Source organism: Nesoenas mayeri (genome assembly GCF_963082525.1).
Source record: "Nesoenas mayeri genome assembly, chromosome: 1".
Taxonomy (NCBI): Eukaryota; Metazoa; Chordata; class Aves; order Columbiformes; family Columbidae; genus Nesoenas; species Nesoenas mayeri.
In genome coordinates this window covers 183,588,093-183,602,457 of record NC_137541.1, presented here as the reverse complement: position 1 = coordinate 183,602,457, position 14,365 = coordinate 183,588,093, and the positions used below count along the sequence as shown (strand labels likewise).

The following is a 14,365-nucleotide window of genomic DNA, read 5'->3' as shown; positions in this document are numbered from 1 at the left end:
AAAGATAGCATAGACATAAACGTCTGCGTAATATCTGAAAATAGGCAGTTATCTTCGCTAGGAATCCTAAACTCCTCTGATTCGTATCCAACTGCAGAGAAATGCACAAAAAGCCCATCATGAGTAGTTCTGTGCATGTTTTCCATATGTCACTGATAAATCCAAAATTCAAAAGCCAGATACGCATCTCTAACATCTCAATGCATCTCTCTCACTAAAGAACCTGTTTGATATTAGAAGCCCTCCAAAAAGTTTGGGATGAAAGCCCCTAATGTCACTGCTGGGCTGTGTTTCTGGACTACGACTCTCCCCAAACTCGGCAAAGCTGTTACTCGGCTCAGTGACAACTTGTCCAGTGACGCCTCTGCAGTACAGCAGCAAACACCCTGCAGCCTCACCCTGGTAAAGAGAAGCTGCTCCTCCTGAGATTGTGAAATTGCAGGGCAGGAGAGACAAAAAAATCACTGACTTAAAAGCAGAACAAGCAGATTAAGTCCTATGTATGGGTACTCCCTTTTAAGCCAAATCTTCTTTGGTGTATTACCTCAAAAAGCCTTGGGAAACATGAAGAGTAGCTCTTTTGGCAGGGTAGTAGCTTCTGCTTTTTGGGACCACGCAGTGCAACACAGCACAATAGCTTTCCCACCACTTAACAGTTAGATATCTCAAAACTGTGAGAGGAAGACTATATTTTTTATTATTAAATATATTTCAGTCTTTCCACAGAGGGTGAAAAAAAGGCAACAAAACAAACAGCAACAAAAACCACCACAACAACCAACCACACCCTCAAACAAAACAAGAACAGAGTCACAAAAGCAACATCTGTCACTTAGGGAATTTCTTAAGTAATGGTCAGATTCTCTATCTGACTGATTCAGAAGAGGGGGAGTGAACTGTACCTCCCACAACAAGCTGATATAAAGTCAAGCTCCCAGCTATTCAGGACTGGCTGAGATTTTCTCCTCCACTTCCAGTCCTGCACCAAGATTATCCTGGAGAGCTGTGGATGGAACAATGTTTTCACTGGTACATTCCTGAACAGCCACACTCCTTCCCTCCGCTCCTGCCTTTGATACCAACTCTTCTGTCTCTCTGGTAAGAGCTTATGCCAAAATTTAAATTTGGATAAGGAGTTATTCTCTTAAGTCATGCCTAGACATCTCAAATTAAAAGGCTTATAAAGTCAGAGCTCCTGAATGTGTTGCATCCAGTGCTTCCTAAAGGTACATTGTTTTTACTCATATGCCTATGCAGGGGGGGTTGGCACTCAGTTTTAAGACCAAAACCTACAAATTTGTTCTTTGTAGTCTTGGTTCTTCATCTACAGAGAGCAGATACTGCACACTTGCCATAAACATAAAAGCAGTGAAGATTTAGTGGACTCCAAGCATTTTTTTGATCTAAACCAAGGTAGGCAGCCATTGATAACTAGACAATTAAAGAGTAGTTTTGAACAACAAGGAAGAAGAAACAGGCTGTCAACATCTCTAATTTACTTCAACATACCATTATTTAAAAGCAAAATATTTCCCATTTTATATGCTTTATGTTGAGCTTGAAATTTTAATTTCTGGCTCTTTCAGGAACAGAATACAAGTTGAAATTTGTTTCACTTAGTATACGTCTTTGACATTTAAGGAAATACTAGTACCAAGTCAAATACAACTTTATATTTTTCATGTTAAAGTGCTTAAAAAGAAGATACTTCACACAGGTAAGAAATCCTTAACTGGAATCAACCTCCAAACTTTTATTTCCTAAGAAAGCAACCTCAGTCATAGAAATGTAAAGACCTGAGAAGAGTTTGTGAGATCAGGTGGAAGATACAAATGGTTGTAATGGATCAGACCCTGGGCATTCAGCTAATCTACAATTTGGCCTCCAACAGCAGCCAAGGCTGGATGCCTGGGGAAGGAGGTAACAGGAGGGGTACAGGGCTCTCCCCTCCTCCAAACACTGTCCCAATTCACCAGTTGTATCTTGGAAGTTTCCAGGTCAGATGTGTTTGTGTGTTCAGTAATGCTAAAATTTCTTCCTCTGTGAGTTTGTCCTGCCTCCCTTTGAACTTGTCTAAGCTTTCTAACATCCACAACATTCTGCATTAATACGTTAACATTTGCAGAGGGAGAATAACACTTAAAAAAAAAAGGCAAACTCTCCCCCCACCCCCCGCAACACCAACCCCTTTTTGTTTCAGATCCGCTACTTTTGTTACTGCCTCCTCCTTTCTTTTGGAGCACTAGATTGCCATTTGGCCTCTCCATATCACTCCCGATTATTCAGTCTTCCATCATCTCTAGCAAATGAGAAAGTGACTGTCACTTGTAATTCCAACCAGCCTTCTTGCCAAAGATGAGATTTTTCAGAATTACATGAAGAACTCAGCTAAAATTACAGCAAACCCAGCGAGGTTCACCAAGACTGATAATTTTGAAAATCCCACTTGAGCATAGTATCCTCTATCATTATTTATTCCTCCAAGTTATTTTCTACGAGTTTTATCAATGAAGAGCAACTCGTTCATACTTTTCCAGCAGTAAATGTAATACTATAAGGTTCTTGCACCTGGGCAGACCTGTAAATCCTGACAAGTTCCCTTTTTGCTAGACTATTATCATTTATACCTTAAGGTTACTGGCATTTGAACATCACTGACAAAAGAGGATACATTTCAAGAGCTAAGGCAAATTGTAAATCAGAATGATCCTAAATATAGAAGTTGTCAATGTCTGGATTGCATTTGTTATCTCATTATCAGAGTGGTGCAAAAATTGTATAAATACACCTGACAGTTACTGAATACGTTTCCAGAACGTACTCAATAGAACTCATTTGGGATTAATGCAAATTCAGAAAGCCATCCTTGCACAGTCTAATAGTTCTGCAAGAAGCTGGATGGAGAACTTTGTTCAAATCCTCTGATTCTGCTTTGCCACTGAAGCAATCTGTAGCCTTGCACATTATCACCTCCCCGCCCTATCCAGTTCCTGTTATACAAGTGCTTATAAAGCAAGCCCAGTTTTTCCTGTAAGAAAACTGAACTTATCACAAAATTAAAGCAAACAGAAAGAACCCTGTACACATTTTGTCTTCTATAAAACCTATCATTTTGTTGGAAGACTAAAAATTCCAGAACTGAAAATTTAGATTTTAAAATATGTTTTCTATTTAACAAGGAGTCCATTCACTCTAGTTACAACAGAACTAACAACTGTCCTGCACTAAGCAGGGATAAGTTGTCTACAGTTTAAACATGAGAATCAAACCACAAGCAACAACCAAGGAAGGCCTCTAAAAAGAAGTTCCTGTCTTTTTATGAAGAGATGAAAGAACACTTTTCCATACACGTACCTTTAAGATTTGCCCTAACTCCACCTTTTTTAAACAGGGAGTTGCTGCCTTAAAGAAAACCATTCTTAAATAACAGTAACAGGAGGCACCTGAAATTAAAGCCATACATTAGGAATAATATTAAGTCTATCTCACATGAAAACACCTATGGCTATGTTAACTCTTCTGCTTTTCACATGAATTCTGCAAAAATTGCTGCTTTATGAAAGGAAGTCAATTGTACACATTAGTTGCAAGTCTTCAACTTTCTGCAAAACTATACAACATTTGATCTATCAATTTTTGGAAGTCTGCACTAGTGAGCAATTTCTACAAGCAACTATTGATGCAATAAAAACTGAAAAAAACTCCTGATTGCTAAGGAGTGATGCTGGATTCCAAAAGATTTACAATTAATCACAGCACCAAGAATTACACTTGTCTAAAGCTGGAAGCATCTGCAATAAAACTTTGATGCTTTTATGACATAACCAAGGAAGTACCTACAGCATTGCAGATATTTTTGTACTAAAGAAATTTGTTATGTCTATAGCAAAACATGGCAAAAATTTGAGAATACAGATAACGAAGCAAGTACCAAAATATCTGCCTGTGAAACTAAATCCGAAGTCTCTTTGACTACTTGTTTACTACAGGTATTTAACAGTTTTTATGCATGAAAGAAACTTTATCATATATACTGCATGCTCATATTGTGTTTCATATGCTCCTGTGGGTGTTAAGCCCTAAAAAAACAAGTTAGCAGCCATTTCGTTCCTGTCCAGATGACATCTGTGAGTTCCTCTGAGCTGCTGGAAGGTGCAACAGGCACAGGGTTTGTTCTGGGCAAGCTGAACGGGAAGGACAGAGTGTTGACAGTTCAGGTACTTACTCAAGCCAAGTTCAGACTAAGTACAGCCTAACTGGGTAAGCCTGAAGCTCAGGGGTTCAGGAGAACACCAGGCATAGAGGTCCAGATGTTGGTGGCACCATGTTCAGCTATACCAGAGACATTTACCAGCCTGCACCTAACCTGTTCTGACCAGCAAACACAACCCAAATGAAGAGCTTCACCAAAATGCAGAAGGACAATTACCTTTCTGGAGGATGGTGAACACTATGCCTGTTCAACAGCTGTAAACAGAGGGATCCTCATCCCTGACAAGGACTTTTTATTACTGGAAATTTACTGTACTCTAATACAAATGTATAACTGAAATGCCATACATTTATACAGTATAAAATCAGGCACAAAAGCACTTATTTGGCCAACAACAACGAACCACCAACGACAACAGAAAAAAACCCCGTGCACCTATGCATGCAATGGCTTTGAAGAAAATGAAGCTAGCAGAGGGACAAAAACCTCACTTCCAGTGACATATAATTTGGCAGTCTGCATTTGACAAGATATTGTTATAACCTTAGGAGCTCGAAAATTGAGCAGCATATAGCTGGTAAAAAAAAAAATCCACAGTGAATGTTTGGCACTTCCTTTGCTTCCAAACAGAAGCTAACTCTGTCTTCCAAAGAAAAGTTAACTATAAAATGGCTCAAATAACACAGCAATAAGGATATAAAGAGCCATAAAGCTTATGACAGTTATTCAGGACTGTGACTCAGATAAAAGAAGAGAAAAAAAAAAAAACCAACACAAAACTTAATTTTACCCATTTACCAGTTTTGTTTCACTACAAAGATTCACAGAACTACAAAGTTAGAGAACATAATCCCATCCAAGGAAGAAGTAGCAGGGATATGGCTGCAGAATTTAACCCAAGTATTATTTGTATTTAAGGAGAAAGCCTCATCAAATTTGACCCAATTCAGCAAGATTTCACAAAACTGAAGAACTCCAAGCATATCTCCCTGAATTTTAATATACTTTTCCCTCATAGGCTCTTTTCAGCATTCTTACAAAATATCTGCTATGCAGATATTGCAATGCTGCAGGATGAAAAGCTCAAGTTCAAACTACCTAGAAACTGGGCAGGACTAAAATGAAAGTCCTACAGCTGTGGTATGGCCACCAAAACATTGCACAATATAAAAAAACAACTTGAAAAATCATGGATTCCCAGAAAACTATTTCATTATTTTCATTATTTCATTATTTTTGTTAAAGTCCTACTAACCATCAGGACAATCTTAAGGAAAAAAAAAAAGACTAAAAGTATATCCTGTTCACCAAGTCTTATTTCTGTGGTTAACTCTGTAGTTGGCACCAGTGTAGATATCTTTATACTGCACCAACAGAGCTGCAAGCTCCACTGAGCACAGGCTATAAAGCCTGGCTCCCTATGATAGCTGTAAATCTGAGAAATCACGACATCCTCTGCTTCTGCAGCCACCCTGGTAACAGTACATGACCTCCACACAAACAGAAACCACAACAGGACTATGGATGAGATATATAGCATAAGTGGCCACCTAAAGCAAAACTAGGCATAATTAAATAGCTACCTCTTGTTAATGACCCCTTAACACCGAAAGGGGGAAACGTAGTCACAAAGACTAATATTAGGCATCATGATTCACTTCCACTAACCCCAGACAAACATTATACATCTGGTTTAGGTTTGTCATTGAGACAGATGCTCTCTACAGTCCATGGAAAGAGGGACCTTCAGAAAGTGAATAATCCCATTGTAAAATACTTGTTGAAGATAAATAGAATTAATTGCTTTCTGGAAGTGAAGCTCTGTCTCAAGTATAGAGGGAGCCTAAATACTTAAGTTATAGAAGTCTAATAGTGCAGGATTAGCATCCCCCTAATAAGTTGGGCAGTAGATGAAGTAGAGAAAAACTTCAATCCTTAATCAAGAATGGCATCTAGTTTTCACAGATTGAAAACTCCACGTAGTTGCTTGTGTCTTAGGTAATCCCTTTGGTCATGTTTGTACTTGAATCAAAATAGCATCTTAAGGGTTGGGCTGGCTTGGTATACCTGCAGCAGATAAATCCATTAATACTGTGCTAACATAACCAATATCTTCCAGCCCTAGCGAGTATTTTGTACACTTAGTGTGTACCAAGAAGTGAACACATTGCCAAGACAGACAAAAGCAGGAAACACAGAGCCTGAGCTTTAAGTGTTCCAGTTTCTCTTCCAGTAGCCCAGAGGATTTGCTCAGATGGTAACACCCAAGCATGAATAACAACTTGAGTCATCTTCACAATAAATAGGAGTAGCAGGGAAGATTTTCAAAGTGATGGTGCAGACAGTGAAGACTATCATTGGGTATTCTTCCTGGTTGTTCAATTTGCCTTCAGCTATTAAAGCAGATAAAAGTTTCAAGCCTCAAAAAGCACAGCATGATTTCTATAAAAGGAAACTCTTCAGGAGTACTGAAAGGCATGGGAGAGACACTAACATATTTATGCATTTATTAAAAAGTGCGTGCATGTATATATGCATATGCTCAAACTAAAAAACCACATAAACATATTTACTATATATTTACCATATATTCACTATATAGTATATTCACAGATACCCAGAAAGCAACCATCTTACAGACTTCTAAGAATGTGCCTTGTATGATTAAAGGCAAAATCACAGAAAGCTTTCCAGCCGCAGCTGTGACAACTCAAATGTCAGAGCTAATTAATGACCTTAAAAAAAGAAAAATAAAGCATATGCAGCAGAACCAGTATGGTCCTTTAGCACTATCATGCCAAGCAGCAGTGGTGGTGACCTCTCTCATCACGTACGCTTCTAGAACACAATCATGATGCAAGCAGAAATATATTTAGTATGTACAGACAGAAAACCTCAAATCAATTCTCAGTTCCTTCTTTAAGGTTAAAGCTGTATTCTCCTAACATAACTTCTTTGAAAGGAGCACAACGAACACATGAAATGGCATAGCTCCACACCGAGGCAGGATACGAGGTACCTAAAATCCAGACGATCACAGGAGATGGGTGATGTCTGCAAGAGCAATGTGAAGCCTGCAATTCCTGAGGTACCTGTCTTTGCACCAGTGAAGCTCCGTAGGTGGTTCGTGCATCCTGCCAGTGAGGCTGCCTGCAAACACTGTCATTCTGGATAAGCCAAGCAGTTTTCTGTGCCTAAGGCTGCCCCCCATTCACAAATTAGATATTCCTATATCTAGGGAAAAGCAAAATTTAGAAGGCATGAAAGGAGTATGCCTGACATACACTAGCTTTTCTAAGAGAAACCATCTGCTGTGCAGAAAGACACACGACTACTGGAGCCTTGAGGAGAGACAGCAGAACACTTGACTCACTTGCCAGTGCTGAAGTCACTCATGGGTGAACCCACAGCTAGATCTGCAGTTAGTAACACAACGAGCCCTGGCCTGTCCTAAGGCCTTGAGGGCAAGCGGCAAAGCACAGCTCCCACCCACGCAGCTAAGCTTTCTTCACTTCTAATCCACACCAGCAGTTAAGATAGATCCTGAGCTGCATCATGCCCCAAATCTTGCCCAGGCACTGCCCAGAGGAGTGCTGACTAATGCCAGAACATGCCAGGGAACATGTTACTGCCAGAACACCACTGATGGCTGTGGGCAATACTCAAGCCTAAACTACTGTCTCTTTGAGGCTAGTAGTACAGACACAGCCCCAATACCCAGTCCTTGCTGCCTGGCCTTACTTGGCTGCCTATCACAGAACAGCTGGGGTTGGAAAGGTTGGGGGAAGACTGGGATCATCTAGTCCAACCCACCTGCTAACAAGGTTTTAGAGTCATTCTGCTAATACAGAAGTAAACAGTTTATCTAGTAACCTATTCTATGAAATTTTGACAGTATGACCGTTCCTACTTCTTCCAGTTTTAAAAGGAATTACCTAGGACATTAAAATCAAAGAGAGGACTTCAAACTGCATGTAGGCATCTACCTCCAGAAGAGGTGCAAGACTTCAGGCATAAACGTAAAAGAAAACACCACTGAGAAGCATACATACCACAAGCAAATATACTAACTCCCATTCCTAGATGCTCAATTCCTCCACACAAGGAGCACAGAAACCTAATTTGAAATTGTACACTGCATCCAAGGAAACAGGCTCTAAGCACTCCAGTATAGTGAGCACCACAGTAACTGTGTCCTTGTACGAAGAATAGGAGGCTGCATAGTTAAGCTTGTACTACACAAAATACTAAGGAGTACTTGCTTACCTGTAATTTCTTAGAGCTTTATCCTGACCTGCATTTGTCTAACACTTTTAATGCAAATCCTAAGCATACCTATTTCATATTTTTCAACCTTACTGCATGATCAAAGTAGGTCTGCTGTTATTCCAGCTCAGAGAGTCTGTCATATTAATTCAGTAAAGCATAATCATTGGGAATACACGGCTTTCCTCAGGAAGGTATTTCTGCCACAGTGAGCTGCATCATTTAAAAGCAGCTGAAGTCTTTGGTGTGGGATGAGGTATCTGAGTATAAATTAACTACATAGTTGACAAATATTTAATGCAAATATTGAGTTATGTTAGATCAACAATAAAACAGCACTGCAGATTTCATTGCAAATGTTTAATTGACAATAGAAGCCACAGAGAAGGAACTGACAAAGGGGAAGTATTATGGAGCACAGTTTAGGCAATGCTACATGGAAGGAGTTAAAGACAGAGCAAAGTATACTTGCCTACTTATGATCATATTTTAACCATTAAAAGAGTAACCTTGTAGGGCCATTTCTGTCTTCCATCAGTCCTTAAAAATCTGAACCACTTTAAAACTCTAAATAACAACACCTATCATTACTGGTGTTCCTTCTTCCTTTGAAAAATACAAACATCAATTAAGATAGCAAATATTAAAGAAGACCACAGTCAAAGGAGCCTACAGTGTCAACAGCTGGAGTGCAATGCACTGCTTCAGTTCCACATCTGTTTGCCCCTCACACATAAACACCAAAAAAAAAGTTGAAGCTAGCAGACCAAATTAAACTGCAAAGAAACTCCCTTTAGGACACCACAATGCACCTTCCCATTCTGTTCTGGGCCATTGTGGGGTTGTGGAAGGCAACGCAGCTGCCTCTCATCCCTGTTAACAGCAAAAGCGACGAGGTAGCCTTTTAAAACTGCAGCCCTACAAGGAATAGCCTTTGGACTCCAGGCACTCATGCAGATGAGTTAACAAGTTAACAACAGAACATTTTACCATCTGTAGACCTAACCAGGAAAGTGTGGCTGTGCTGCTTTCTCTAACCTGCCTTACTGGGCTGGTATGAATCACCTGAGCTTTGGACACAGCTGTGGCTGGTTGGCAGCTCCTCCAGCGCAGAAGAACAAGATCCTTTCACTACCCCAGCACTGGGTCACTGAAGCCTGAGAGAGGAGAAGGGCTTGACACATCCCATCTCTGGCCCACCAAAGGCTGGCTTGCAGAAAAAGTATTTTGTAACATAGTCAAAACTATTTTAAATATGCCAAATGTGATGATTTAGAACATGTGTATGCTCCACACTCTTTACCTAAATATACATGTGAAAAGGTATCTGCAGGAAGCACATTCCTTAAGCAGCAGTATAAAAGAAACTGAACATCTTGCTCTTCCCTGCTCACAGCTAATGAGCAGAACACAAGCTGAGAGGCAGGGAAATACAACTGGATTGCTTTGCAGATACATATAACAAAGACAGATACCCCATAGATGTTTACTTTCTTGAATGACACAGCAAAATAACCACCCACCCAAATAACCAACCAACCCACCTCACAACCACAAAGTCACACTGTTCCCAGAAAAAAATATATTTCAGGTACTATAGGTATTTCAACTCTTAAAACAGACTGAAAATTGATAGACTTTATGTGATTTGCACTGTGAACCTGCTATACCTTGTTTCTTCCTAATGCACTGCAGCAAGCAGTGACACTTCAGTCAATTATGTGACATGGCAGCTGACAGGGCTTTCTCTAAGGGAAATTCAGAGATTCTGGAATCTGTTCACACAACCATCATCTCAAATACTCAAAACAATTACTTCTTTGGGTAAGCCACAGGAGAGATCAATTTGATGGAATTATGGAAAAGTTGAGCATGATCTCCCAGGCTGGCAGGTAACAATCTACCCCTTTCATAGGAAATAAATTTTAACTATGCCAGGGTTTATATATCATATTTATATAAATATGATAAAAATGAAGCAGTGGCTATAGGGACCTTTATTTTCTCAGTCAAAGTAACTTCAGTTCCTTTTAAAGTTATAAAATTTTAAAAGTGCCCAAAATACTGTAGGGAGATGAAACAAACATTCTACAGTAAAGAAGGAATATTGTACAGTTTATTTCTATTCTGCAAATAAAAATTATGCAGCATTATTAACATATTCTAAACTGATCTCCACATAATCTGCATCTGGAAGCATCATAACCTCACTGGTAAATAACATTTGAGTTGATAAATGGGGCTTCTGCCTTTGGATTCAATAAAGTTTTAAAGAAAGTAAGTACCTTCCACATGATTAAGTCAGTGTGGACACTTGCCCCTTTTCAAAATTAAGATTTATTGAGAAGAACCTTCAACTTTTTTCCACCCGTTATTTTGTCTGGCTATGCTTTTTTGTTAAAAGAAAGGATGACCTAGAAAAGTTTCACCTCCTTCCTAAAGTACAGATGACTAAATCAGCAAGCTATGCAAGAGCAATAAACATCTTCACAATGACTAGCAAAGGAGTGATATATTATCTTCAGATACCAGTAAAAACCAGAATCATTCACATTCATTTGATACAGCTTCCAAAGTCAGAAAAAGGTCAGATGCACTTAAGACTTTTTCTTCAGAGCAATTATGCAAGGCGTTCTTCCTCACAAAAGCTCTATGACAAGTAAAACAACAATAAATTCAAGTTATTCCATATTCAATTGCTCAGTCTCGTTAAATCTCATCTAGAAATCCGTCTTCCTAAAGCACTCAGGAGAATGAGGAAAGACTGGATAAATACAGACCTGACGTTCCAAAGAGCAGACAAGCATTACAATGCAATGTACTACCTGGCCAGGTAGGTAAGAACTAAGCAAAAGTACATGGCAAATAATTGGAGGAATCAGAGTTGGATTATGCAGATATTTGTAAATAAATATTTTTCAAATGTTGCTGTTCTTATTTACCGAGCTAGAATTTTTTGCATAAAGTTTACTCATTCCATGCTTTTCTTAATTTTAACGCTTTTCAGGGAAAAAAAAAAAAGATTCCTCTAACCATATTAAGAAACTTGAATCTCAAGATCCCTTTTTTTTTTTTTTGGATTATCAGGTAATCTGTTTAAAATTAACCCAAAGCAATCACTTGTGGTGAGATATTCATTATGACTAAGCAGTAGTCATCTGGCTTTTCCCTCCTCCTTTATCAAACATTTGGAGGCAAGAGATTTACCAGTATGAACTATGCTTCTCTAATTGCCTACCCCTTCTTGTGGGAACTGCTATTTAAGCAGACACTTTGTAAAACTGGTACACCATTACATGCTGACAATATCCAGGTAAGGAACTGCAGAATATTATGGTAAACCACTCCTTTGCTCACTAGCTGAAGCTTCCTGGGACACCTGACCTCAAACACCTCACAAGTTTGCCACAGAAGCATTTGCTCCTGTTGCTAGTAAGTTCCACTTCCAGACTAAACCAGCCAATATTTAGATGTGAGGCAGAGGTGGATTTACTGCACTAGAGGACTCGTGGCCGTATGTTTCTATGTGCAGCCTTACAATGTACAGGCCTCAGGTCCCTCACTGCGATGACCAAGGGGCTGAGCAAGACACTTTAGCACAGATAGTTTCACAACTTCTCTCCTGAGCCACTGCTGTGCATTCTGCTGCTTGCAACTCGTAGCCTTTCCCTTATGGGCAGCTGAACTACTCTATTCACACTCAAATGAGCTATATAAGCCACCCCAAAACAATACCCAAACATAAAACCTCTGGCAACTCAAGATACATGAAATACATTAAACACATTCAAACAGAGCATTCAGAAGACTTTAAATATTCCTTGACTTGTTATTGACATTATAATTTGTTTCACAAAAGCCTGCAACTACACCTGCAATTTTTGATAACAAAGTGCTTTGCATTTTCCAGTCCAAAAGCCCAAGTCCAAATCAGATTATCTGCACATAGGGCTTGAACTACTGGGTAGAAACTGGTAGATATGGTTTATTGCTGATCAGTAAGTTGACCTCAAACTGGTCTGCAGAAGGTAGTGGCAGCCACTTTTTGCTTGTAGAGAGTCAAACTTGGGTATCTGTACCACTGCCTTTTGTCCTCTGAATGTTACACTCAAATAAGCACTTTTTAATATGCCTACAAGCTTCTTAAAATACTACCCACCTCTTGAAACACTGCCTCATTTTCCCTGTTTCTGTAGGCTCTGGTAAGAGGCTCTTGGCCTCAAGCGCTTTCAGACTGTCTTATTCAAAGTTAAACAAAACAATGAAAAAATTCATACAGCAACAGAAAGGCCACGTGCATTTCCCAAGACACCAAACACACATGCAAAAGCACTGCAGAGGGAAAAATTTACATTCTATTACAGCATCCAAAATCCTGGGGCACAGAACATGGTAGTGATGAGCATGGAGCTGAGACACAAGTTACAACTACCACAATGGAAAAGTCACCATCATAGCAGGGCACATTCAGGGAGCTGTGTGACATGTGCCCACTGACTATTTGGCAAAGAAAATGAAGTGCCACGGGCTGGCTAGCACAAGGCACTTCACCAGGTTCAGTTGGAAGCATGACAATTGCTTCCACACACATCTTGAGCAAAAACCTGAACGTGGATGGGGCCCTCACTGCTCAGGCACAGAAGCATTCCCCAAATCCAGGAGTATAACCCCACAACCTGGTAAAGTATCACCCGTACTACAAAACGGTTGAATTTTCACTCTGAAGTTATAGTCAAACCAAACAAGAGATTACTCTGAAAACTTGTTTCATTATTAAACTGTCTCATCAGCTACAGGATACTGTGGTTTTTAAACTTCCTAGAACTATAAGATAAAGGATAGGTTCTTAAACAGTCACTTTATGTCTCTGGTCAAAATGCGACGTTTTTTATAGTCTCCTGTTTTGTGGCATTAATAGAATATTTTTGGTTTATGAGTAACATACAATAAAAAGAAACAATGTTTCATTTACTAAGATCCAGCCTAAAAAATACCAACCTAACCTCCCAGCATTTTATTTTAATGGCATTCAAAAAAACCAAAGGGACTAAAGCACAAAGGACAACGAAAAATCAATATTTTAAGTACTATTAACAAACATCTCAGAGGCACAGAACTAAGGCTCTATTGCCAAGTGGAATTAGCAACTGGATAAAAATTAACTTACAAATAAAGGCATAGAATTTATTGTCTTGTCTTTGGCATCAAAATACTGTCTAAGGGTACCACCCTTAAGATTCATGACAGTAGTAAGATGATGTTGGCCTACAATCAGCAGAGCCATGTTGACTTCTTCCTCTGATATACTCCTTTTTTCCAAAACCTGAAGACGTGCCAAAACTAATCTTGTTTTGCTCTTGTAATTTATTTTGCTAGAAATACATCTCAGCAAGACCAGAACTTATTTTATAGAGTTGGGTGTGATTTCCTTTTTCTAGATATGCACATTATACAAGAACAAATACTACTTTAAAGCATTACTTACAGACTGCCAAGCAAGAGACTCCATAATTCGATGTTCACAGCGTTGTAGATGCTTTATCATTTCCCTTGTTAGGTTTGGCTCTGCTTTAATAAAGCTTTCAATCACCTTGTAGAAGTCAAAAGCTTTTAAATCAAATACATTGAGAATCCATGGAAAAGACACATCTGTTTCAGCACTGGTACCATCACTTTGTGAAGCATTTCCTGCAGGGAAAACAGACTAAGATTATCAAGCATACTACATTCTTTCACTTCTGATGTTTTTTCCTTTTTGTATTTATTGAATCATTGTTAGCTAGTTCAAAAATGTCAGCGAGCACTTTTTTTTTTGCTATTTACTGTATTTTACGTATTAGAACAAATAGCAATAATTATCAATAAATAACAATGCTATTTAGGACT

At 39.1% G+C, this 14,365-nt stretch overlaps 1 protein-coding gene across 3 annotated transcripts in view; it reads right to left on the bottom strand.

Moving 5' to 3' along the window:
* RB1 (RB transcriptional corepressor 1) overlaps positions 1 to 14,365 on the bottom strand; it is an 81,622-nt gene that overhangs the window by 36,311 nt on the left and 30,946 nt on the right. For all 3 annotated transcript variants that reach the window (XR_013922015.1, XR_013922016.1, XM_080342542.1), the window contains exon 17: positions 13,965 to 14,167. Coding sequence is in view for 1 of the 3 variants with exons in the window: in XM_080342542.1 (XP_080198668.1) it covers positions 13,965 to 14,167 (203 nt within the window). In the remaining 2 variants the exon portion in view is untranslated. The remainder of the gene's footprint in view (positions 1 to 13,964; positions 14,168 to 14,365) is intronic.